The sequence below is a fragment of the Aulostomus chinensis genome, chromosome 8, assembly GCF_037954235.1.
Source record: "Aulostomus chinensis isolate RoL2024-O1b breed Wild chromosome 8, RoL_Achi_v1.0, whole genome shotgun sequence".
NCBI classification, from domain to species: domain Eukaryota; kingdom Metazoa; phylum Chordata; class Actinopteri; order Syngnathiformes; family Aulostomidae; genus Aulostomus; species Aulostomus chinensis.
The window spans coordinates 20,939,154-20,964,960 of NC_141327.1; the positions used below are offsets into that span (position 1 = coordinate 20,939,154).

At 42.3% G+C, this 25,807-nt stretch overlaps 4 protein-coding genes across 6 annotated transcripts; 2 read left to right on the forward strand and 2 right to left on the reverse strand.

Moving 5' to 3' along the window:
* Window positions 1-1,990: 1,990 nt before the first annotated feature.
* LOC147257599 (N-acyl-aromatic-L-amino acid amidohydrolase (carboxylate-forming) B-like) lies at window positions 1,991-12,555 on the forward strand. Of its 3 annotated transcripts, XM_086211616.1 has the most exons (8): window positions 1,991-2,472; window positions 6,462-6,688; window positions 6,776-6,965; window positions 7,527-7,620; window positions 7,755-7,862; window positions 8,852-8,964; window positions 9,112-9,154; window positions 10,340-10,431. In XM_086211616.1, exons 1-7 carry the CDS (start codon window positions 2,458-2,460, stop codon window positions 9,124-9,126), a joined length of 762 nt encoding a protein of 253 aa, XP_086067742.1. In that variant the 5' UTR covers window positions 1,991-2,457; the 3' UTR covers window positions 9,127-9,154; window positions 10,340-10,431. The 3 variants fall into 3 exon arrangements, with proteins under 3 accessions (XP_086067742.1, XP_086067740.1, XP_086067741.1); XM_086211614.1 differs by lacking the exon at window positions 9,112-9,154 and having other exon boundaries at window positions 10,340-12,555; XM_086211615.1 differs by lacking the exons at window positions 1,991-2,472; window positions 9,112-9,154 and adding an exon at window positions 4,024-4,440 and having other exon boundaries at window positions 10,340-12,555.
* cldnd1b (claudin domain containing 1b) lies at window positions 11,436-15,793 on the reverse strand. The gene is made up of 5 exons (XM_086211618.1): window positions 15,672-15,793; window positions 14,823-15,356; window positions 13,486-13,590; window positions 13,180-13,317; window positions 11,436-12,677 (listed from the first exon to the last, which is right to left on the reverse strand). Exons 2-5 carry the CDS (start codon window positions 15,106-15,108, stop codon window positions 12,457-12,459), a joined length of 750 nt encoding a protein of 249 aa, XP_086067744.1. The 5' UTR covers window positions 15,109-15,356; window positions 15,672-15,793; the 3' UTR covers window positions 11,436-12,456.
* Window positions 15,794-16,329: 536 nt separating this feature from the next.
* Window positions 16,330-23,541, reverse strand: glb1 (galactosidase, beta 1). The gene is made up of 16 exons (XM_086211613.1): window positions 23,315-23,541; window positions 21,930-22,099; window positions 21,173-21,323; window positions 20,701-20,761; window positions 20,533-20,627; window positions 20,277-20,457; window positions 19,692-19,750; window positions 19,480-19,601; window positions 18,988-19,028; window positions 18,801-18,913; window positions 18,638-18,712; window positions 18,430-18,519; window positions 18,231-18,344; window positions 17,873-18,004; window positions 17,415-17,654; window positions 16,330-16,974 (listed from the first exon to the last, which is right to left on the reverse strand). The coding sequence occupies exons 1-16, from the start codon at window positions 23,369-23,371 to the stop codon at window positions 16,720-16,722; spliced, it is 1,956 nt and encodes a 651-aa protein (XP_086067739.1). The 5' UTR covers window positions 23,372-23,541; the 3' UTR covers window positions 16,330-16,719.
* A 360-nt stretch (window positions 23,542-23,901) lies between these two features.
* Window positions 23,902-25,778, forward strand: ccdc86 (coiled-coil domain containing 86). Its single transcript, XM_086211617.1, has 4 exons — window positions 23,902-24,500; window positions 25,190-25,319; window positions 25,399-25,473; window positions 25,590-25,778. Exons 1-4 carry the CDS (start codon window positions 24,016-24,018, stop codon window positions 25,743-25,745), a joined length of 846 nt encoding a protein of 281 aa, XP_086067743.1. The 5' UTR covers window positions 23,902-24,015; the 3' UTR covers window positions 25,746-25,778.
* The last annotated feature ends 29 nt before the right edge of the window (window positions 25,779-25,807 follow it).

The window sequence follows — 25,807 nt, forward strand, 5'->3', positions numbered from 1 at the left end:
TTAGAACTACATATACTGTATACTCTATATATATACATATAATATATATGATATAATATAATATTCACATATAATACTGTATAATGCAGTGATTTGGTGACAACGAATGAAATGAATGAACCTCTATGTTTATTTAACATCCCGCTATCCGATCCCACTGGTTAAAAGGGTGGGATCTCCTCGGCGGCTTTGCGCATGCGCGATTCATTGCCTGGACGCAGAGGGGTGAGGGTCTCTGCTCCTCTCCTGACTGCAGATGCCCGCGACTGCCCACTGCCGCGCCGCCAGAGGCGGTGATCGCCTGTGTTTGACTACTTTCGGACGGAGCAGGGGGAGCCCACTGCTCGCTGAGAACATGAATTGCGGAACAAAGATACGTGCTTTTCCGTAAGTCTCCAAATGTCAGAAAAGTCTGCAACAACACCAGGAAAAGTCGCTAGATTTGTCGCTAGTCGCTTTTGACAAAAAAAAGTCGCCATGGAGAGCTGGAAAGTCACCAGATTTAGAAAGAAAGTCGCCAAGTGGCTACACTGAGAGGGGACGAGGCTGGTTGATGTTGATACTCTAAATTGACCGTAGGCGTGACTGTGAGTGTGAATGGTTGTTGTAAACCCCGCCTCTCGCCCGAAGGCTGCTGTGATAGGCTCCAGCCGCCCCCCCCCCCCTCTTTACCTGAGAATAAATCCTGAATCTCTCTGTGAGCGGAATGATTTCTTCTGCATCTGAGCGTCCAAACAAGTGTGTTTCTAAATGGGATGGGGGTTTCCTCCTTAGCGGGGCAGCAATAAGGCCATATTATCAAATCTAAAGTGAAACTAACCAGCTTCCGCCATGTTCATGAGTTCTAGCTCAACTGACATTTTACGCCTTACTGGAACACTTCACCATTCAACCAAGAGAAGCGGGTAACTCAAACCCTGACACGTTCCTAGATGGGTTCAAGTTATCAAGTCTGGCAAAAAATTTCACGACACAAATACGATGTTTGAATGTGCAGTTTCTGACAAGACCCAGAGTTTCACACCTGACATCTGCATCAGCAATAACAGCAAGGTGCTAAACAGAAGTTGATGAATGAATTGATGAATGCTTCTTTTCTTTTTTTTTTCTTTTTTTTAGTTCCTGCTGAGTAAACTGCTGCCAATTAGTCTGAAATGCACCTGCTGAGCTTGTTTTTATGAGCTGCCGCTCAGGATGTTTCATTTGTGTCACTTCCACATTTGGGTTGTCGATTCTGACCCTCATAGTTTCACATCCCCTTCACATGCAGTTTTGTGAATGGTCATTCAATCACACACACACACACACACACACAAGCACAGACCACACACACACACACACACACACAAGCACATACGCGCACGCACACACACACGCACACATTAACAAGCTGTGGGAAAAGACCACAAGAAGGTCAGAAAGTGCGTTTCCTCTCAGCTAGACATCATTACCTAGAGGGCAACTCTTTTGGGCCACTCCCTTCCTCAAATGTCACGGTACAAATCTCGTAACACTCCCTGTTTAAAGCTCTTAAAGGTCGCGGGCTATTAACTAACGGCTGAAACGATTAGCTGCACTCCAAAGTAGTTTTCATTCAATCATAGCGGGAGACAAGAGTGTCTGATCGAGGTCGCGGGATGAAGCCTGATCTGTGTTAACCCAAATAGTGTCTGATATGAGGAGTTTGATGAAGAGGAGCAGGAAGGTAAACTTGTTCGGGGAGGTTACAGGAACACAACAAACATGTCTGAATACCTGGCGACAGACGGAGACTCCTCCAGCAGATGTAAAACTCAACTGAGAAAGACCTCTAGTCCACATTCTGATTCCTGCACTGGGAACCTTTACGGCCTGACTGAAAAACTTGCCTGTCCTCTGACACCTCAGGTGAAACTGTTTGTGTCTCCATGATGGAAATCAGACTAAATCCATACAATCCTTTAACAGCGTAAACAGGACAAGTTTGTCTGGCATCATAAATGTCAAATTCCACAAGGGTAAACATCTGGTACAGCTGCATTATGTATTCATTTGCCTCAAAAAATGTAATTTTTATTTTCCGATTACATCTTCATTATTTTCCCTAAATTAACTTATAGTTTTGTATATTTCATAAAAAAAATGTTGATAAAATTGATTCAATTAAGTCAGTGTTTTAAATTTTCTGAGCGCTGATGTTTTTAAAAAAAAAAAAAAAGCTTAATTAAAGTCAAGAACTGTATCTTCCCAGTCATTTTGGTAATATTGTCCTCATAATGTCCATTACAACTTGTTGGAGTGAAATTAATTGTATGGAAACTGTACAGAAAGAGAGGACGGAAGAAAGACCAACAGCGAAAGCAAGCAGATTATGAATGAGTGACAAATCCAAGAGGATTAGAAGTCTAAATGGAGCTCAGGACTTCTCTGGAGAGCGAGGGAGCTGGAAGAGACCGGGCAGAGGGAAATCTATGACAGATGTGTCTGTTAAAGGTAATTATTGATTTTTGATGTATGCTGGCCTGCAGCAAATATACTGTTTAAAATACACACCATGATATCAACATTGACAGTTATGCCAACGTTGACAATTGGGACATTTTGACATCCATCTGAAGAAATTGCATGAGAAAGCGTTTGTTCAACCAGAAAATGGAGCCTTCGACTGAAAGGACACAGGAGTGTCTTCTTGGACTGCTCACAGTGTTTTGTTCACACTCCTTAGATGTTGATCTGACCCCGATTGACCTGTGCACGTGTGGCGCGCTGGTATAGAAGGATAATTTGTCTTTGACCTGTTGAGCTAACTGATGTTTATGGCCTGATATTTGGGACAGCCAGGACAAAGCCACTTTTTAAGGCCCTGCAAAGTTTTTAGCAGTTCTCCTTTACGTTCTTCTTTATCATCTAGTGTCTATTTGTAATTCGATGTGTGGAAATAAAGAAATTAAGCAAAAACCCTTCTGTTTTATTTTCTTTAAGAGTCATTATTATGAATGTAATTCTGTATACTTTCAAACAGTTTGGGGGAGAATTATAAGAGCATTAAAGTCCTAGATCTTAAAAGACAGGATAAAAATCAAACCCGACATGGATTACCTATGAAAATTAGCATGAACGGCTAAACCCGGCACAGCCTCATGATTGACTGTTAATTGATCCTTATTAGAAAAATAAATCAGAATATAAATGCAATAAATCACTGTGTTTTTATGTAACGGGATCATCTCAATAACCGATGGGACTACAAGTTTGGTGTATGCATTGCCGGTACCTTGAGGAAGTTGGTGTCTGGAGCCTGAGGGCTCTGGATCTGAGATGACAGCTGGAATGATTGATAGACAGACTGAGATGACAGAACGAAAGACTGAGATGACAGAACGAAAGACTGAGATGACAGAATAACAGACTGAGACTCTAAAGTTCTATCCTTTGACTGGGTTATCGTTGATTTTCCGCTGCTGGTGCTTTGAGGACGTGCGGTGCTAGGTTTGAATTCAGGGGTATGAGTGGGTCTGGGGTCTGAGGGTCTTGAGATGATAGAATATCTGAAATGAGAGTCAGAATGAATGACTGCTGCCTTTTAGCATAAAAACCACACTTGAATTCAAACCTGCCATGTTAAAATCAGACTTTCTGTAATTGATGAGTAGTTGTTCCGACATAAGCACGTGGGTCCCTGATGTCAAGTCAGCAGGATTCGGTCTTCGACCACATCAAGACCACCTGTAGTCCTTGCATGAAGTACAAAAACAATGTCTTAAAAGAATTATTATTTATGTGCCAGTGAGGCCGTTCTACGTGACTTCACTTGTTGTTGTTGATATAAGAATAATAAGAATACTCTATTTATCCCACTCAGGGTAAATGTATGCAGTTGCAGCAGCATTGACAGAGGGAAGAAGAAAGGATCACATAAATTAGGAGAAAGAAAAATGTTCACATCAAGTATGAAAAATAGGAATATTTCATTGCACCAATAATTGCACATTGCTGAAAAAATAGACACGTGAATGTTGTTGTTGTTGTTGTTGTTGTTGTTGTTGTTGTTGTTGTTGTTGTTGTTGTTGTTGTTGTTGTTGTTGTTGTTGTGGTGGTGGTGGTGGTGGTGACAGCTGAGTAGTGCCCCCTTGGCCTGCAGAACGCTCAGAGCAGCTCCTGATGGTTTGATAGAAAATAACAGAGGGAGTTTCTCTGACATCACAAGCTGTGTAAGTACTTGAAATCTGAGCCAAAAGAGGAGGGCCCTAATAAACATACTGAAACATAAGTATGCAAGAGAGTCAATGCAAAGAGGCTGGAGCTGTCACGTTCATTCACGCCTTTTCTTGTGAGCAGACCATGGCTCTAAAAGCAAAGTAGCTTGCGGAAGGACCTACATTTTATTCTTGCAGGTTTTGCCCTGTCACAAGGCTCAAAGTTTACCTGGGCTTAGTGGGTGGAGAACAGGGTGGAGTACAGGTAAGATCGAGGAGGCCTTCACCTGTTTCAGTTGGCAGGTTGAATTACTGTCTGCATGTTAATGTTTCTGTTACTGTGATGATCAAATAGTTCAACTTTATTTCTCCACTCTGCTGATGTCCGATAGAGTGGAGGGCCGCACGGTTCAAAGGTTTGCGTGTGTGTGTGTAAGCTAAACCATGCAAAATGAGGTCATGCATTTCCACACACCGTCAGAACTAAGTTTAGCAGACATACGCATTTTACAGTGTATATTTTCAGAAGAATTCGTGCATTTCATTTTTTTTTTTTTATACCTGATGCTACTTATTCTCATCTTTTAGCTTCTGTGGAGTTTCTCAAAATGTGACTTAATAATAATCTGCAAACATTTTACAAAACCAAATTGTGTTTATAGTTATGAAAAATGTTCGTATTCCGGAAAACATCGCTGCAACAAGTTTGTTTTTGTCTCTGGTATGAAAAGTATGGAGATGTTGGAGACGCAGCAGATGAACAGGCTCTTATTTGCAGCTGTATAAAGTGAACGTCCGTCATGTCGAGGCACTTCAACAGCTGTGCGATCCCTGTGGTTTTCAGTGTTGACCTTAAGAACATCTGAGAATCTTTCGCAACTCCAACTTGTAGCTCGACTACATTTTTGGAGGTTTTTTTCCTGATTTACCTCTTTCTGGGTTAACATTTACATTTCTAGCGGTGTGGGGTCAGTCAGCAGTCATGACATCTTGCCATGACGAGAATAGTGCTGCCGTCAAAATACAAAAATTGAAAAAAAAACTCTCATGTTGAATTACCAATGGACTAGAACCAACCTTTGTAACATAAAAGGGTTGAAATTATACCTACAACCACAAGCGGACTTTGCTGGGTGACTTTTTTTTAACCATTATGAAACACCTGGGGGCACCTTAGACACTAATTAAAGGTAATAACTGACTAACAGGATGTGTGCACTTTCCACCCTAGTTTCTGATTACTTTACTCTTGTCAGTCTACTTTATGTAGAATAGTTACAAATTAAATAAATTCTTAGAAGTCCCTTTTTAAATGAATGTCTTGCTCAGGAACTTCTGTGAGGGGAAGTGACGCAAACTCGCGAGTAAAAATTGCTAACTCCTCCGTCTGGGAATGTCACCCCAGGAAATACTGACAGTTAATGTTTGACTTCTAGATAACAAATGACAAGACACATAATATCTTAATTTACCAGACAGACATGTTTTTCTGCAGGAAATCAAATTATTCCATTGGAAATGATCAATCAGAATATAACTAAGGTAAATTTAAAAGGTTCTTTATTGTGACAATAACTAAAAAAAGGCCAGATGTCACAAATGATGTCGTGTCTAAAATGATGTGATACCTATGAACGCTGCAACGATGATGTGATACTGAGGGTACGAAGCAACAAATTTACTAACGAACTCGGTTCCTCTAATTAACTAAGTCACTCAAAGAAAATAACTAAACTAATAAGGGCCAGAAACAAGTTTAAATGGTCATAATCAACACAAAAAAGGGGCAAAACCAGCATCAGTTAATGGTGAACCAGTGACCTACAATGACAAACAAATATTAACAGGCAAACAGGCAATTTAAGACTTCATAGTTTGCGCTACCTGCCACCTCCAGGGTATCACAAGAGATCGGTTCAATGGGATGGCCAGCGTACCAGGGGAGACAACATTACTGGAGAGCTGATGAAAAAGAAACGAGCCAACAGACCACATGAAAAGAGATCTGGCCAGAATGACTGTTCTACACACCCCGATCAACAGCAACAAAACCCAAAACCAGCAGCAAGCAGTGTGTCAGGAGCCTTGAATCAGGCCACACAGGAGGCTTATAGAGTGCAGCCTTGCTCTGAATGAGGGGGTTTGGCTGAGGAGGAGTCAGGATCAGGACTGCATTCACAAACACTGCTCACTAAAGTGAGGTTCACCAATGCAAGACTCTAAAGGAAAACTGCATCACACACTGCACAAGTGTAAAAACACGCTTTTCTTTTTTCCTGTCCACAGATGGAGAAAGTCTCTTTCCCACCACTCTCCCGTGTTGCCATTTGTGGCGGCACCCATGGAAATGAAATGTCAGGAGTTTACATGGTGAGAGAATTGCAGAGAAAGAAGGAAGACAAGGACTTATCCTTTACGGTAACCCCTGTTCTGTCAAACCCTCCGGCAGTTGACGTGTGTAGAAGATACATAGACACAGATCTCAATCGTTGTTTCACGTACGCTGCACTGAGGTACGTTAGAAAAATTCTACCAAACTTTTTGTTAGAATCTGCATTGGTGAAAAACGTTTTCTTTTTTTTTGTCTCTCTGGCAACCAGTGCTCCCATAGCAGCATCCACACCTCATGAGCTGAGGCGAGCCCAGGAACTGAACTCTCTACTGGGCCCTAAAGGAAGCCAGGAGGCTGTAGATGTGATCTGTGATATCCACAACACCACCTCCAACATGGGCCTGTGCCTCCTGCTCTTCTCCGACTGGATCAGCCTGCACATCTGTAAATACCTGCAGGTTAGGAGCTTTTAGGAATCATCCTCACACGCAACGTGACTTTAGCTAATACCGCCATTGCAGGTGACGCAGTGCAAATCCTTGACAGAAAATGCTGAATAATAAAAAAAGAAAGCCACATAAATGTTAATTTTGGCTGAATTAATTCAAAGAGTTTGAGAACTGCGCCTGAAAATATGAGAACATAATTAAAGACGTCTTATTTGTACGTTCATTTTGAGCAACACCACGACAGGACACATGACAACTGGATATGGTTTGCAGTTACAAGCTTGTGAGATGAGTTCAAGTTCTTTTCAAAGTCCTATTAAATGATCCATTTATGATGAGTTTGTTTTACAAAACTAACATCGCCACTTGGATATTTGCCTCCATTTAAGTCACTGTACTTTCTTGAAACTGTTGCTATTCTTCTGTTGTCTATCATTTTGAAACTCCCAAAGTTGTTGTGTAGAGTAAATATACATCCAGAGTTAATCATCTGTCTTCTAAGGCAATAATGTTGTAAAATAATTAAGTAAAGGTCCTGGTTTGTAAATAGTTAACTGGTTTGCTTTCCAGAGCAAGATAACGTCTGTGCCAGTCAGAGTAATCCTGTCGCAGGCATCGATGCCTGAGGCTTACTCCCTGGACTCAGTGGGAAAGCACGGCTTTTGTAAGTGTGCGTGTGTGTGTGTGTGTGTGTGTGTGTGTGTGTGTGTGTGTGTGTGTGTGTGTGTGTGTGTGTATGTATTACGGTCAGTCTGCATAAAAGTGAGAATCCACTGAATTTTGAGATGCTGTCTGCAGCGATAGAAGTCGGCCCTCAACCCAACGGTGTGGTGCGAGCCGACATCTTCAACACTGTGAAGGAGGCCTTGGATCTCACCTTTCACTGGCTCCAGAAGTTCAACTCTGGTGAGGTTGAAAAGGAACCCTAGACATGGAAGTATGTGACGTACATCTTCAGGAGTCAATTCTGAGTCATGACTGGGACTGATTTGTCTGTGGGATGACTTATTGAGCCGAAAACCTAAAAAAAAAAGGTCTGGTGATAGATTTACCATCAGTGGCTGAAAAAGAGTTTTATATCTTGGGGGGCCAAGGCTTGTCAGGGATACACCCTAAAACACGCATTGACAGGAAACTGATCAATCATCAACAAGGCCAGAATGTGACTTCAAACCAAATTATTTGAAAATGAATGGTATTTTCTTCTGTCCAGCCCATCAACCATTCACACTCACAGCCACGCCTACAGTCAATTTAGAGTACCTGGATTTTTGTTTCAATGAGGCTCAGAATTGCTAGACTGCCTAGTGTTCCACCCATTCTGGCTCCTTTTCATCACATTTGGACCAAACATTACAGAATGGCTACATTTTGGAGGCGGCACGGTGGTGCAGTGGTCAGCACTGTCACCTCACAGCAAGAAGGTTCCGGGTTCGAGTCCCGGCTCCAGCACAGGATCTTTCTGTGTGAGTCTCCATGTTCTCCCTGTTCCTGCGTGGGTTCTCTCTGGTACTCCAGCTTCATCCCACAGTCCAAAGACATCAAGAGGGGACGAGGCTGATTGATACTCTAAATTGACTGTAGGTGTGAGTGTGAGTGTGAATGGTTGTTTGTCTCTATGTGTTGACCAGTCCAGGTTGAACCCTGCCTCTTGCCCAAAAGCTGCTGGGATAGGCTCCAGCCCCCCCGTGACCCTTAACAGGAATAAGTGGAAGAAAATGGATGGCTGATTACATTGTGGGTGTTAATTTACATATTTCTAGTAAACCTGACAAACCAAGGTTCCCCTGAAGTAGTCTTTGACAAAAACATACATAAAAAGTCAGCATCCTTTCAGGAAAACCCTGAAATTTCTTAAACATAAGCCTCTTTAACACCTCTCTTTATACTCATAGGAGTTACATTCGAAGGAGGTGAGGTGGACGTTTACACCCTGATGAAGAGCGTGGATTACCCGAGGGATCCCGCCACCAACGAGATCACTGCTGCCGTCCACCCCCAGCTACAGGTAAACACAGAAAAAAAAAAAATCCTCCATTTTAAAACTACTACAGTTTTTGCACCTTTTAACCATTTGAATTGTATGGAAGCCCATAAACCTCCATTAAAAGTAAAAGCCTCATTAACAGTACAGCTAATTCCTTTGGCATGTTAGCACTCCGGGTGTTAGCAGCGGGATTGGAACGGTGAAAGGAAGGGTAAGTAATTCATCAGAATCATCAGGTGGGCAATCCCTTTTGACCTTTCACCCAAATTTACCTGAGTAGACACCCCCGCCTCACTCCTCTACTGGGAAACTGTTAATGAGGGCAGGTGCCAGTTCTGAGTACCAGCATTTTTTTTCTCTCATACACTGCTTCCATACACTGTTGTGGACTAAAGCACCATGTTTGGCCACAATATTTGAGCAAAAACAAGGTCTCTCCCAAGTCCACATCCACTTTCCAATCATGCATGTACCCTTTGATGTTATACAGGGCCCTGGAGGCTGGCCTGCAGGGAGGAATGTTGTTTAGTGGACCATTCATGGTTTTGGGGAAGGGTGTGAGAGAGTTTCCTTTGTTCCATGATAGAGACCAGCTGGCTGAGAATCTGGGTTCTCTGACAAGTACAGCACCCTTGGGTGAGGCTTGTATTGCATCCTGACTCAGTGGGCCTCAGTGATGACACACTGACACAGAGAGCAAGTGGGAGCTTTTCGCTCTGAGCCAGTACTTAAGGTTCTGGGCTGTGGGCAGCGGGAGCAGAACTGAGGTCTCTGTTTGGCTAATGTGTCAGCACACCACTCTGCTCTGCCTCCTCCTGTTGTCTTGACATATCCATATCATGATAAGAGATTCAATGTTGTAATTTTGAGATAAAAGTTCAAATTACAAGATAAATTTAAAAAATGAAAAGCTAAAATGTTCAAATTCTAAAAGAAAAGACACAAAAATTAGGTGAAAGTCAAAATTTCGATATTTTATCTCATAATTTCACTTTTTGAATCTCATAGTCTCGATTTACAGAGAGAAGATTTTTATAATAAAGATTAGTGTATGGTTTAAATCTTTGGACTTGTCTACAGGTGGAAATAGGTCTCATTGTGTCACCTGTGTTATGTAGTTTTACTCGACTGCATCATTGGTTTAACCATACATGTATTTCTCATGTGCATTTTTCCATAGTCACAGTTTACCTTCGGGCAGTTAACCTTCACGTGTGTGAAAGATGCTGAACAAATAACACGTTGATCTGGTTTCTCCAGCTCTAACAGACACATTTTCATAGCACTTGCAATGCAAACAGGATTTCAAGGCTGCAAAGAGCTAATCTAGACATCCGTTCAATGACTAAAGATGTCCTGGTGCATATAATCCAACCTACTGTCTGTCTTTCTCCAGGATAATGACTTCAAGCTTCTCCAAGCAGGAGACCCCACATTCCTGTCATTCACTGGGGAGACGGTGAAGCACGAGGGAGAGGAACTCTTCCCGTTTTTTGTGAATGAATGTGCTTATTATGAGAAGAAGATTGCGTTTCATTTAGCTCGGAAAGCCACTCTGACCATCCCGCCCATTAGTGTAAAGAAGGAGTGAGACACATCATTAATTCATCAGCACTCAATAACGCGCACATCACAATTTGAATGATATTGCATGATTCACGTGGGGAGAATGCACAAAATTCTGCCAATTGTTCTGCAGGTGCTGGACTGAACAACAGGATTACCTGTCAGATAATCCAACTGTCAGGCTCAGTAGGGAGATAAAACCTGATGTTTTAAGTCGTTGAAGTTTGACTGAAGCTGGAGAGCCTGTTCTCCAGTCCTGCAGGTAGAGGTACACCGCTATCACCTGGCGTTGTCGTGAAGTTCAACGCTCCTGTGTATGAACGAGAATCAGTCACTGTACTCTTGTTGCACGGCTGCATTAAGGAGAAACACGGTGTTTAATGAGAAACATTCGACGGTTTGTGTTGACATGCGACAGATCTTATCGGTCCAAAGATTTTACAAGATTTCACAACACTTTTACTTCCCTCAGACTATAAAGGATCTTTCAGTCAAGAGAATTACTGTGCTGCTCGTCACCATAACAACTAATGAAGTAACGTAGAGCTTATGAGAAATTTTCTATGTTGATGCAGTGGAGAATGTTGGAAGTTTATATTCAGTGATTGTTTTGACTGATGTTGCATCTGTATCTCACGAATGTTGATGTAAATTTATTTGAGCAAAATCTTAAATATTAATTTGAGGTTCCTTGATTTTTTTCCAGCTTTAAATCTCTTTCTTTGTCAGTGGCTTTTCCATACCATTGAGGGAAATGGTCATGAAAAATGATGAGAGGAATCATCCATCCATTTACTGGTGTACATTTGTAAAAAAAAAAAAAGAAAAGAATGACAGTCTGTTAAAAAAAAAAGACATTAAAACTTAACTGGAACATGTACGTGCCACTGCACCTCTGTGGCGTAAGCTACAAATGATAACAAAAGTCAGCAAAAGTCAAATTTATTAATACAGAAGTATTAATAGTGTGCTTGAGAATACAAACATATCAAAAGCCGGAGTGTGAACACATTGAACATGTAACAAAACATTGTGACACAAAAACATCACAATCTTTTTTTTTGTACAGCTTTGAGTCAGTATGGATGGAAAAAAAAAAAAAGTACATTCCCACACAAATGTTACACGATATGATTTCAAATGATAAGGATTGTGAGACTGTATATTTGGCTTTCAAACTAATCAGAGACGTAAAATTAAGACAAACATTTCAAGTAGGCTGTTAAAAAGTGACGTCGTTGTGAGTGAAGCGTGTCAATCTACGATGGCAGTAGTTTCTTTCCAGGCTGGACATGAACTGTGTTGATAAATATTATAAGAATAAACATGAGTGACAGAGGAGGATGAGTGGTTATATTTTAGTGACTCAAGTCAACACGCTCCACAGGCTGAAACTACCACAGAGATGTCAATAAAAGGCATGCACAAGGCTCTATTATTTAAGATAATGCAAAATCCAAAAAAAAAAAAAAATACACCACTGCAACCATACAAAGAAATATAAGCTTGTTTGATATTGTGGAGTATAAAAGATCTTCTGTCTTTGATAACCGCCAAGGTCTTTCATTTGTGACGGTGCGAGTTTATAAACTAAAAGGCAACATGAAGAGCAGCTGTGAAAAAATTTCTATAAAAGTCATGGCAACCAAAAGGAAGGCAATCATATACTGCACGCCAACACACCAGGGATAAATGATGCATGACATCGGAGTGTTAAAATACAATTTCATGCATGTTTACAATAACAGGTTACAGATGAAGATGAGCGGGACAAAACTAAACCTCTATTTATCAGCACTTGTTATGTTAGCTACCAGTCAGAAGATGCCCTGAAATTGTTTTTCTTTAAAAAAAAAAGAAAAAGACAGATGATGAATGTAATTCCAGTCACTCTTTTGATCAGAAACACTTTAGAGAGTCAGTGGGCTGTTAAGTTTGGAGTGGACTTCAGGCTACCCTGTAAGCTGTCATGCGGGTGTAGTTTTTGAGGTGACTCCTGGCCGCCCAGAGGAACAACGCAGCCGCCATCATCTGCAGAGGGAAAGAGATGAGGGCGAGGTAGAGGGACCAGCCCAGCGAGCCCTCCACCCCTTCTGGAGGTGGCGAATACTGATGGAGGAGGTCTACCCCAGCCAGGAAACAGCAGATAGTACCCAGAGAACACAGACCTGACGAGTAGAGGACAGATGTCAACTTGGGCTGGCAGGATAGAACAGTTGTGACATGACTAAACATTCATTTTGCAAAAGCAGAACCAAGAAACTACATACTGCAGTAATACACATTGGTGGTGATTCCACGCTTTTTAATCAGGGCCACTTGACTATTAGTGTTGCACTTCAGTCCAATGTCATAATAAGGAATAAACAACAAGCACCCTCGTGTGGCTTGAAGTTGTACTGCACATACGAATCTTGGAAAACTATGGAAACAACTTTACAAATTTAGTCTGCGACCCCAATAAAATCTCCTGCCACCAACTAGCTAACACTGCAGGACTCTGGTAATAACTCGCTGTCTCCATAGTCTGTTTTTTCCCAAAACAAACTGAAAAGCTGTTCCTGCACCTACACTTGCTGCCACACACTCCACATGACTGTCCAGAATCAGTCTTTAATAAAAACAAGCACAAGTAGGTTTGGGCATCAACAACAGACAACAGTCTCTCACCTGCAAGTAGATGGAGCACTCCCACTCCCAAGGTTGGGGTGAAGCTGCGGCACAGGCAGGCACAGACGCCAACAAGGCCGCTGAGGAACACCAAGGCCAGCGACACCAAGGGTAAGAGAAACTGGCACCTCCACAAGTCTGAAAAAGAAAGACATTAATAACAGAGACATGATCTACATCTCAGAGCCTCATTAATGCCACATTATGTTCAATAAGATGGTTATAACAGAGGATGTGAGAGAAAGCAGGATAAAGGCACTGGCTAATCTACAGTTAGAGGATCTAAGGCTCTGAGACCAGACTTACATGTCCTGAGCAGATCTTCCTCACTGTGGTTTCCAGGGTATTTGTACTTTGGAGAAAACTGCTGAGGCAAAGTGAAGCTCACACACTGTGTCTCCATCTTGGGATCTGGAGGCAAAATCACAAAGTAAACCAAGCAACAATGATATGATCGTGGATTGTGTAATTCCATGATGTTAAGTAACCACGAAACATCAGAAGTTCTCTAACTGTCACAGAAATTCCTGGACCCTGAAGATTGGCAGCATTTTAACCTTGTTTGTCTTGTAATTTAATGCCATTTAAAGTGTAATTTCCTAAATTTCTATGTGACTCTAGAATGAAACAAACAAACTTTCAAGTGCATCATCCAGTATAATCTCTTCTTCGTCCAGACGTGCCAGTACGACCGGCTGTTACATTCAGCTGAACCAACTTGCTTCCTCTCAGTAATACAGAATTGGGTTATAGATTGATTGTTTTTAGCTTAAGTCAAATTATTTGGGGATTACTGACATATGGTTTGATAAAGACAGCTCAAATTATACTGAATGAAACATTTAGCAGTTTGATCACTGACATTTTCAGTCAGTTTCACCATTATTTGTAGTTGGTCAATAGGGCTGTAGTGATAATACGATACATATCACGATATTCAGCTCACGATCCAATTCGATACGCTTCCATCCTTTTCTGAAAGACTTTAAAGGGACAAAGTGATTTTGGTGACATCTTGTGAGTGTTCCATTGACTTGGATTGAATGAATTCAACTAAAGGCATCAATTACACAACATATGGCTCTGACTGGCAGCTTGCAAATGCTGGACAAAATGAATCAAAGATGTGGTGAGAAAATTAGTTTCATTTATTGACACTGAGTGCAAATTGTAGTTGCAAGCTTTTGAAAAGGACAGTGAACAATGGAGAGTTTAAGTGCAGCAAGTGGCCTTCTTTGGCAACTTTTTTAGCTTGATACTGAACATATGAGGTAGCTACTAGCCAGTCTAGCCACCAGATCAACTAAAAATAAACCATGGCAGCCAATAATTCAATTCAGGGTGACTATAGCATAGTCAATGGGTGTGTCCAATAAAGTCTCACTGAGAGAGTGAGTTGTTCCAGTCAAGACGAACTGATGCCCCACTGTGTGTTATTCCTTTGTTATTATTTGCAGTGTATGGTCAAGAGGGTTGCCGTTAGATTCAAACTACATCTCAGCAGCAATACAGGAGGAAAAACACATCTCTGTGGCAGCTACGATGAAAACTTGAGAAGGAAATGGTACGTTTTGGGTGAGGTATTGCTTTATGTCTGTTGGCTGAAGCTAAAATGAAGTTTTGGTGGGTTGCCTGGAACATACCTGGGTCTTCAAACCAGTGGGAGCGGCTTGGCACCAGGATACACCTCCACCACAGTCCCAGGGTGCCATTGAGGCGGAACATGGTGTCACTGGAAGTCCTCTCATCAAACTCTCCGCCTATGAACTCTTCTCTGAGCACGGAAACGTTGCTGCCCTCATGTTTGACTGGCGGGCTGTTGTACTGGTACCAGTGCTGAGTTCCCACTGCCACAGAGAGGTACACGGTGGCCAGCAGGCTCAGCACAGAGCCGATTACCAGAGCCGTGGCATAGCGGTTATCTACCATGGTCTGGGTGGGGAAAACTGCTCTTAGAGGAGAAATAGACCAGAGCCGTCTGGCTTTCCTCACTCCTGTGGGATGAAGTCTGTGCTGTTGACCTAAAATGTATATTTCCGCTTTGTGTTTTGGCACCACGGCATGCTAACTCACTTACAATCAGGGAGCGACACCTTATTCTAAGATGTACGCATTTCACTCCAAACCGCTTCTTTGTTGCATTCTGAGAGATTTAATCTCACTTAGGCGTTCAAAACCTGCGAGGACAAAACACACACACACACACACACACACACACACACACACACACACACACAGATGATGGCACTAAGTCATTTTACAGTAAGTCACAATGAAGTTGTCTGTTATTAAAGTTGACAGGTACACAAAAGCTTCCTGGAATGTGTTAACGCTGCGTTCCGTTAGCATCAGAGGCGTTGTTAGCATCTCGGCAAACGCTAGCTCACGCTAATTATAGTTAGCTTAAAACGACTGCATGTTCAACTTCAGTAACTATTCTATACCACTATATAATTTACTCATATTTTATCATATTTCTTAGAGCTATTTACCTCATTGATAAATAAAACGTTCACATCTTATTTCCTATTCATTTCCTCCAACAGGCCCATTTCTTCTTCTTTAGTTTTTGTCGTCTTCTTCTCCAAATTATTTGACAAATAGACGCTGTCGAGGGCAGTGCTGCCCTCTATCGCAGTTTCTACCCGTTTTTATTTAATACAACGCGATTATTTTTGTTTTGGCGTTTGGTAAAATACCATAAGAAAGCCAAGTTTATCCTCTTATTTTCGATAACGGGTTAATCAGGTCATTATCTAAAGATGTCAAAGGTTTTTTCTTTGTGATAAAAGGGTTAAAGACCTTAAAAGAAAACATAATGCAACATAATTTATTGTGTTTTATCAAGAAAACAGCATTTGCCAAATAAAGTAAAATATTGAATGAAATACCCTACGAAGTTTAACTATGGCTCCTGGCACAGAGTGACTTAAGTGGAAGAATGAATTAGTTGCTGACAGAATTCACCAGAGAGAAAGTCTAGAAGTTCCTCGACGTATTTAAATACAAAAAGTACACTTATAACAGAAACTTTGAAAATCATGTGAGTTGCTGAAGCAGCAGTAACACAGCAGTGAATTAGCTCATAGTTTCCACGTTTTTAAACTTTTGATCATAGTTCATAAATATCCCAGACACAAAAGAGCTAAATTAAGTAAAACCAAATCGTATTTATTTACTTGGAAAGGCAACATAAAATCATATGTGTTAAGCATATGTGCAAAAAAAATTTATCAAATCCCCCTGGATGAAACTATTGCTACTCCTCTTCAGCTGGAGTGTACCTGACAGATCTCCAGACATGTTTCACTCACAAAAAGACAGGAAGGGTGCGATGAAATGATATGAACAAGTCACTGAGGTAAAAAAAAGTTTACAGTTAAAAAGCTTTTCTCTGCTTTTCCCGAAAGCCACATTCAATCAATGACGTCATTACCATCTATCCAATACTGAGCTCACAGACCAGGAGTGATATAAGGCGTGATTTAAGGCTGTAGATCAGCAAGTAGTGCAAATTGCGTGGCAGTTAATCCCTTATCATCAATATAAATCCACTCTGGTGAACAGTCTCTGCTGCTGCTTGTGGTCAGACTGGACTGTGGCATTCAGAATGGGGGTGGAAGTAAACACTACAGTGCATGGCCTGGAGCTGCAGGGAGCCGCCTCCAGCTCCAGGACTGTCACATTGTTGGGTGCATCTGTGCTGAGGAGGGTGGCAGGAACAAAAAGCGTCAACTGAGGGCCTCTACTTGGCCAATAACGTCCCAAATTGAAGCCGTTAATCCAAACTTGCCCCTAAAAAGCAAACAAAAACAGGTTAGTGGATGTCAATGCAATATAAGGATACATATTTTATGGAATAAACCAACCAAATTATAACAAAAACATCCTAAATATGCAACAAGTAACTTGGCGAGGCCCAGCTAGCATGAAATTTAAATTTCAAAAACATGATTATAGAGATTAGTTAACCGGCTCCACGCTGAGGAATATTTTGCTTAATCAGCATGTTTACAGCTAAAAAGAATGAGATGTCTCTGTCTTTTGATGAATCCGTTAACAGTTGTATACTGTATTTACAGTATGATTAACTGAATGCCAAAAAAACATGCACTGTTGAGTTGGCGAATTACAATCTGCTGCATCTAAACTGCTTCAACTGTTTAGATTTTCTCATCATTTTCATTTAACAGAAAGAAAAGGTTCTGACTAAATGTCCCATATGAGTGACGTGCCTTCCTCCAGTTGGTCAGCTGGATGTAGGTGTCTTGAGGCAGGTCTGGGATGCCGTCAGGGATGATGAAGCTGCCACTGTAGAAAGCTGGAGGTGACAGAGCAGCAGGCAGGTGTGGGTCCGAGGTTTTGGGATTTGTTTCCCCGATGAGTCCCTGGCTGATCGCGTAATCGATACTGAGACTGTACATGGTCCAGCCGCTGAGTGGAACTGTCCCTAAGGTCACTTTGGACACGAGGCCCTGCGTCAAGAAAACAGAAGAGCTCAAACAAGTGACCAATTATTTCTGATGAATCCATTCCAGCTCGCTAGCTCGTAATGAGCAAACCCAGCTTGCCATGTTGAAGTTTCTTGTCAAATCATCATAACATTTAATGTTTATCTAATTTGTGTTTGAATATACCATGATAAAGTCTTCAGTTTCTCTTTATTTTCATGAGCAGGCGTTAACTTTCAAACCTTGAAGTCATTGATGCCTTTTCCATAGTTGATGCGCCCCATGTTCTCCACCAGTATGTCCAGCTGACTGCCAGCGTTCCCAGTCACATTGATCGTTATGGCTTTGTTCCTTTCAAGAATCCCCACAGCAACCTCAAGAAGGGATCCGAAAGGTTACGTTGGCATGACATCAATCAAAAATATCAGACGTTACTGATCAGAGGGAAACAGCAAGTAATTAAATAAAATCTAAAATTTTGAGCAGCTGGTGGCTACGACAGAGACCTTGCACATGTGTTACACAGGTGTCCAAACTGGCAGAGGGTTTGAGGGTGGGTATAATGTTCTACTACCTAATAGGAGGGGTGTAGTGACTCACCCCGTCTACTGACACATACGCTCTATCATGGACACCGTTCAGCGGGGACGAAAGTGGCGTTGGCGAGCTGCAGTTCACAGGTAGTACAGTTCTGTAGAGAACATAACCAAAAGCCTACAAGAAAAGGAGGTAAAATTCAAACAAATGAATACAAAACTGTAATATTCATACATCAAAACAGAAAACTATCAAAAGATACCTGATTGAGTTCGATGAAGGTCTGAGGTTCATCACTTTTGACAGGACCGGAGAGGGAGAGCATTTCTAAGGCGTCTGATACCGTTTGGAGCTGCAGTGATGGAGGATTGTATTTTAGTATTTATTTCTTTTACATAAGCTGTTTTATCACCAAGATGTTAGACTTGACTTGAAATACTTTGATGGAAATGATAGAACTGAGTACGTACCATCTTCATGGTAACAGCACCGTACGCATACTTGGGAGTGGTCGGTGGTATTGCTCCCTCTGGTATTTTACGGTACTACGTAAGAAAGAGGCATTAGTTCCTTCAGAAGTAATACTGGACTTATTTAGGTGATACTAATATATAAATACGGAGGCCTACTTACCATTTTGATCACCTCTCGGATAGCAAAGTACTTCTCTGTGAGGTCCCCTGCCTCCGAGAGCGGAGCGTTGTAGTCGTAGCTGGTGGGCTGCGGGCCGTACGGTGTGTTGGCGCCTGAGCGTAACAACAGGTGATCAGAAGGAGAGCAAACTGGTGATGAGACAGACACAATCCTTATGTGTTCTCACCGTTCCAGTATCCAAAGTTTGTTCCTCCTATAAACATGTATCTGTGAAGAGAGAACGTGGACGGTTGAACGTCACAAAACATGGGCTGATCAGCGTCTTCTTCAGGGTTTTATGTATTCGTAGATGGAAACTGTAATTAGGAACTAGTTTATTTGTTCACTAGAAGTCACCAGAATGTCGAAAAGTTTCTATCCATCATAGCAACATTTTTGACTGAGTGTCAGCTCAAGCTTACATGCACACAAGTTGTAAACACAATGCCAAGATTGTGTTCAGTAATCGTTACAGTCTCACCGCGATTCTCATTTTTAGGTGAGTTTGTAATTTTGGGTAAGTTTGGTCTGGTGATGGCGGCTGATGCTCGCACCCTAGATTTCAGTTTCTTTGCCAACACATCTGCCTCACACCCTGTGGTGCCGAGTTCAACTCTAGGGCTTTTCTACTTGACACCCGTACATGTACGAGGTTTCCCCCAGAAACGTGTGAACTCACAGGTTGACGTTTGCTCCCAGCAGCAGGATCTCATTGAGGCTCTTGGCCACGCTCGCAGATGACACGACAGCGTGCGGTGAGCCCCAGTGGTCCAGCCAGCCGGTGTAGAATTCAGAGTTCACCTGTTGATACAGGAGGAAACCCTACAAGTGTCTCAAAGCACCAACGTGCTGGTTTTAACTTAAGTGATTAACTTTTAACTAATCACTTACCAGAGGTCCATGAGGCTCAGCGTGTCTCTGGGTAGCAAAGGCAGCTGTTACATTTGAACCTGGAAGAACAAAATACATATAATATGTATAGAAGAGCACATTAATGATGAGAATGTCCCTGTAAGGAACCTAGATAAAGAGCCTTAAGGCAACCAGCGTGTTTGTGTCGCTTTTACAGTTCAACCAAAACTAATTAAAACCCTCAACCTGACAAAGAGGATCATTTTTCTTCTAGATCTAAAGCAATACTTGTGCCTGAAAGTGTATTTTGTCACTGAGGTACTCAGTAGTACTGTAGGCGTCTTGCACTCATGAGGATATTTTTTTTCCATCACACATTACTTCCCATGACCTCATACTGCAGAAAGAGCCAGCCATGGATATTTCACTTGGATTTTTTCCCATTAGCTTCAAGCTACACATATGTGGGTGTGTCCCTCTACATTTGTAAGTCACAAGGAAGTAATGCAGGAGGCAAATAAACAATATTTGTGAGCACAGTACACCTAAATATGAGTACTTGAAAGGCAAAATACACTTTATGGGTGATGATGTACTGCTTTTGACAGGATATTTATCGTCTACCTGGGCCAAAGTCCACAGTGGCGTAGAGACCTTGTATTGTGCCACACTTGAGGAAGCCGAGTCCGGCACCGTCCGTGGTAAAGAGCACCACCTCGTCACCCAGGTAAGACCGGAACAGCTTGGTCAGGTGACGCATGTAGTTGTAATCACAGGCGAAGTAGCTGCCATACTCATTTTCCACCTATTAGATGTGCGAGATGTTCATTCAGTGGGAAGTGCTGTTGTCATGGAAACCATAATAAGAGCAAGTCCTGACCTGCACAGCAATGATGGGACCGCCGTTCTGATAAAGATAAGGCTTCATCATAGGAAGCAGCTTCCCCATCCACTTGTCTACAGCTGCGATGTAATCTGGAACATAAACCACAGCGTTGCACACGCAGTCCACGCTTTTCAAGCACTCATCACCAGGCTTGAATCTCACCTGGATCTGAGGAGCGCAGGACGATGTCTTTCTTCTTGAGAAGCCAGGCAGGCAGCCCACCCTGGTGGACAGGAAATACGAAACCTACTTACGGTTTCAAAACACTTGAAAAATGGATGTTAATTTTTTTTAGTGGTTGTTTTAGAGGTTGCGCTAAAAGTATTAATCCGTAGTAACGTCTTAAACCACTCCCACACCGCCCTCTAGGACAAGTTGTCACCTGCGATTGATTTAGTGTTTCCTGTTTTCATTTTCAAATCCCCTCAATTCAGACTTGTCCTCACTTCGTCCATGTAACCTCCCTGTTGTATTTAGCTGTGCTCTATTTTGGTTGAGTGGACAACACTGACTGCAGCAGTCAAATCAATGCAGGGAAATGAGAGTGTGTTTGTGACCCTAGAAGTAATTCATTGTTTGCCGACTGTCTCTGAGAATGCACAAACACAGCATGAATACAGCTCCTGGCTCTCACCATGTCCCACTCGCCACAGACGTACGGCCCAGGACGAAGGATGACCAGCAGACCGATGTCCTGAGCCAGCCGAAGGAAATATTCCACATCTCTGACTTCACTGAAATCATAGAGTCCTTGAGTCCCTTCGTGGAAGTTCCAGGGAATGTACCTGCAACCAGAACCAAGACTCAGTATCATTCATTACTTTCGCCAAAGAAGTAATGAGATTACATCGTTACTGGTAGATTAGTTGATGTTTTCGTTGGTGTTTGTGTGTGTGTGTGTGTGTGTGTGGGGGGGGGGGATGGTGCATGGATAAAGGAGAAAAAAAGGGGGTCAAATTGGTGCCATGTTCAATATAGTAAAGCATACTCATATTCATTGAAGGAGCGTGGTACTGGACCTGCTCTACCTGTAAAGTGTCATGAGATTACTGTTGTTGTGATTTGGCGCTACACAAATAAAATTGACTTGACTTGACATATTGTTGTTTTCTATCTGATAACCACAACACGTGATGAGACACAAAATTGTTGACCTTCAAAAAACATTTTTTTTTTAATTTTGTCAGTGTTGTTTCTGTTTATCTATGCACGCCCTGTTTAAATTAATTAAATTTATTTAAAAAACGGAGAGAGAGAGAGAGAGAGAGAGAGAGAGAGAGAGAGAGAGAGAGAAACTGTTTGCGTCATTGTTGGGTTCGTTCAGAGCAAACAGTTGCTGTTGAGCGCTGGCGTCAGTCTGCGCTGATGATGTCAGGAGAGGGTGAACCTACGTCTGGATAGCGTTCAGTCCCGCCATGTACATCTTGAGCAGACGGTCCTTCCAGTAGGCCCTGGGGATCCTGTTGTAGTGGATGCTTCCCGAGATGTAACGAAACTTTTCTCCATCTTTCCTAAAGCAGTCGTCACGGTAATCCACAGTGAAGGAGCGAGGTGCGCCGAGCTGCAGGAGAAGAGGACACACAACTTGAGTCACACCTAGATTTATATTTAAAGACTGCAGAGTCAGACGTTTGGTCAAAGGTTCTTATTTTTATGGTTCAGGGCCGTGACACCTCAGCTGACTGTAGATGTGTCATCCATTCAGACCATCCACTAAAGCTTTAATACCAACATAGATGAGAACGGAAAGACCAGGGGTTCCCAAAGTGGAGCCCCGGGGGGCCAGAGTCTACCAGGCTCAACAAAAGGATGAATGTTGAAATGTGGTTTTGTGTTTTATTCTTTTCTTTTATTTTCAAAATGTGAAGCTCAGGAAAAATTACAAAATTTAATTCACAGTAAGAAAAAAGAGGAAAGATGACTAATTTGCAAAGAAACACAAAAAAATTTTTTGAAATGAAAAGATCTTTTTAAAAAAAAAAAAAAAAGCACATTTGTCACCACGTTATAGTTAATTACAAACTGCTATTTCTGAGGGTCGGACTGGTGGCGTTGCATCCCATTGTTTGAATTTAAAAATATGTGTATGTTTATTAGTGGTTTTGTGTGTGTGTGTGTGTGTGTGTGTGTGTGTGTAGGCTCAATTTCAAATTTCTTTTGATTTCCCATCAAGTAAAAATCACTCCTAATAGAGGTCTTCAGCGAGTTGAGTCGTGACTTATAATGAACATTATATGCATAGCATCTTGTGAAACACGTGTTTAGGAAAGCGAACAAGTGAATAAATCTGAGACCAAGCCAGAAACACAAAGAGAGGGAAGTTGGAGTTAATAAAACTTGCTGGCCTGAACTTTCAGTAATCTTTTGAAACAAACCACAAACCTGGAAGTCCAGAACAGAGGAAAAAAAAAAAATCAAAAACTCGTTTGTTCGTGTTTGCGCATATTAACTGAAAAGTTTGACTAGTTGGGGAGACATTAGCTGCACTGAAACGAGAATAAATACGAAATATTGGGCGGTTAAGTCCCAGTCAACACAGAGAATGGATGTAAACAAATCAGATGGTTTGGAACCGAGAAGACCTGACAATACGTGTGTGTGTGTGTGTGTGTGTGTGTGTGTGTGTGTGTGTGTGTGTGTGTGTGCGAGAGAGAGAGGTAGAGAGAGAGAGCAGATTCTTTTGTGATGCAGCTTCCACTTTTCTTTCTTAATGTTCTTTGAGTTGCCTCTAGAGTATCAAAACTGTCTGCTGGGAGCTTTAAATTATGTTACTTACTGGGAGTCCCACCAGCAGCAGGAGGAAAAAGCAGCTTCCAGTTCCGGGCAGGGACATGACGAGCCTTCAGCGGGGTCCGTCGTCCTGGTTCCAGGGCGAACTCTAATCTCAGGACCTTTTCATGAAGTGTTTATCCCGAAACAAGTCCATATACTTGTAATGTTTGAATGAGTATGGAATCATGAGTTGCGGAAGTGAAAGTCATGTGATACACTTGTGTGTGCGCGTGTATGGTGCAACACCGCTTTTATGTCAGAAGATGGCAGCATTTCATTTATTAGAAAAAAAAAACATCAAATCAAAGCCAGTTTATGAGGTCAACAATGGAAGAGTTTATCTGAAAACCAGTAAAAACGAACCAGTACAACGGATGCACGCGAAGTAGACAATAGTTCTCAGTGGAAATATCCGTCTTTTGACCTAGGAATCCCAAATAGTAAGAAAATGTACAAAAGAACAATAACTAAACAAGGAATAGATTCATTTTTACTGTGATAATTCATTTTAGCTCAAGAAACTGGAATGTTTAGCGTGATTTCCTGCTTTGCTGTTCGACCTCCAGACCAGCAGGTGGCGGTAATAAAGCCGGACGTTGTTTACTGGAGACAGAAACGGAAATCGCAAGTGACATCGCTGGGTCTCTGTGTACACGTGGGTTAGGAAGTTCGTGTAATGTGGTGAATTACATTCAAAAAGAAAACATGTCGAAAAGGTCAATTTCTGGTGAAAATGCCTCTGATGTGAGGCTCGAAGCAGAGGATGTACAGCCGGTGGAGACCAGGCGGACTCGCAGCGGCCGCAGGGTGCGAACTCCAGCCGCACTGCTCGACTCTGAACCGCCGGTGAGGACTCCGGTCCGGAGGACCAGGAGGTCTGTTATCCAGGAGCGCAAAGAAGCGGAGGAGGAAGAACAGAAACCTGCCGAGGAGAAGCCGAGCGTGTGTGTCGAACCTGTGTTGCCGGAGCCAGCAGAGCCGCACACCGACACAACAGCAGAACAAGCCGAGGTTAACGGAGACGTTCAACCCTCTAAGCCAGCACCGGCAGAAACGGCCCCCGCAATCCCTGAGACCGGCGCACAGCCACAGAAGAAACCTCGTCAGGGTCCGAGTGGGAAACCGAATCCAGTGATTCCACTGGGGAAACCGAAGTCAGGGCGAGTGTGGAAGGACCGCAACAAGCAAAGGTGAGGAGCAGCGGCCATGTTTGTACAGTTTCCTCCCAGCAGCTGAAGACGAAGCTGCAGTAGACAAACATCCGACCTTCATGATTTCTAATTGAACAGGAGCCTAATCATAACAATGTCACGTGACAGGCAACATGACAAGCACCAGCAGGCTCGAACCTCTACTGGAGCGTTTCTTAATTGGCCTTAACCACTAATCCAGCTCTTGCAATGTTGATGTGTAATGCACTTATAATACTATTAATTGATAAATGTACTGCACGCGCGTGTACTGGGAATCAAGACTCATGGCTTTTTTTTTTGAGGACAGAAAGTTCAGGTACTTCATTGTGTAAATTATTGTTCCCTCGAGATCAAAACACTCCATGTACTTCACAAATAGCTGAATATTTGGAGTTTCAGTTAAAACAAAATACTCAAAGTACGATCAGTCATTGAAGTAGTCACAATGATGATGTTTTCTATCCGAGCGTCACTTCTTTTTCACTCCTGAAAGAGCCAGACATGTTTTTGTTGACCGATGACATCACAACACCTACAGCAACAAAACAATAGCAAAAACTGCCCAAAAAAACCATTAAAATCCTGCAATTTTTTTCTTTTTTTTATAGATGGTTGTAATCATGTGATATGACTTCAGAACCCTCAGATTATATTATTAACCTGCTGGATGTGTTTTTTTGCTTCAGATTCTCTGCAATGGTGAGAGACAAACCCTTGTGTTCCTCCTGGGAGAAGAAGATGGCGGCCAAGCGAGAGAAGGAGCTGGTGAAACAGTATTCTTTACAGCTGAGGGAGCAGAAAGACCTACAGAAAGAGGTACGCCGACGCGTGTTTGTGGCAGGCTGCGTCATATCAAAGCTGTTTATTTCACCTTTGTCTTTCCCGCTCCTATCAGGAAAAGAGGAAAAGAAGAGAAGACAACTTGAAGCGGCGAGCGGAGAATGAACGCAGAGCTGAGATCGTGCAAGTGGTACGTTGTTGCTCACGTGTCCTGCAGACGAATCGATAATAGACGCATCACGTGATGTACAGAAGTGAAGCCTTCCCGGATGTTGAAATGACAGAAATGTTCACTTGTTTTCGCAGATCCGTAACACAACAAAGATCAAGAGGATGAAGAAGAAACAACTCAGGAGGATTGAGAAGCGCGACACGCTGGCGCTGCTGCAGAAGTCCAACAACCAGAATTCAAACCCCAAACCTAAAAAGGCCAAAGCCGAGCGCAGTAAAGAGTTGACCTGAAGACTGAAAGAATAAAAACCCATCTGCTCACCACTCCGCTTGTCGTGTCTCTTAAACACAAC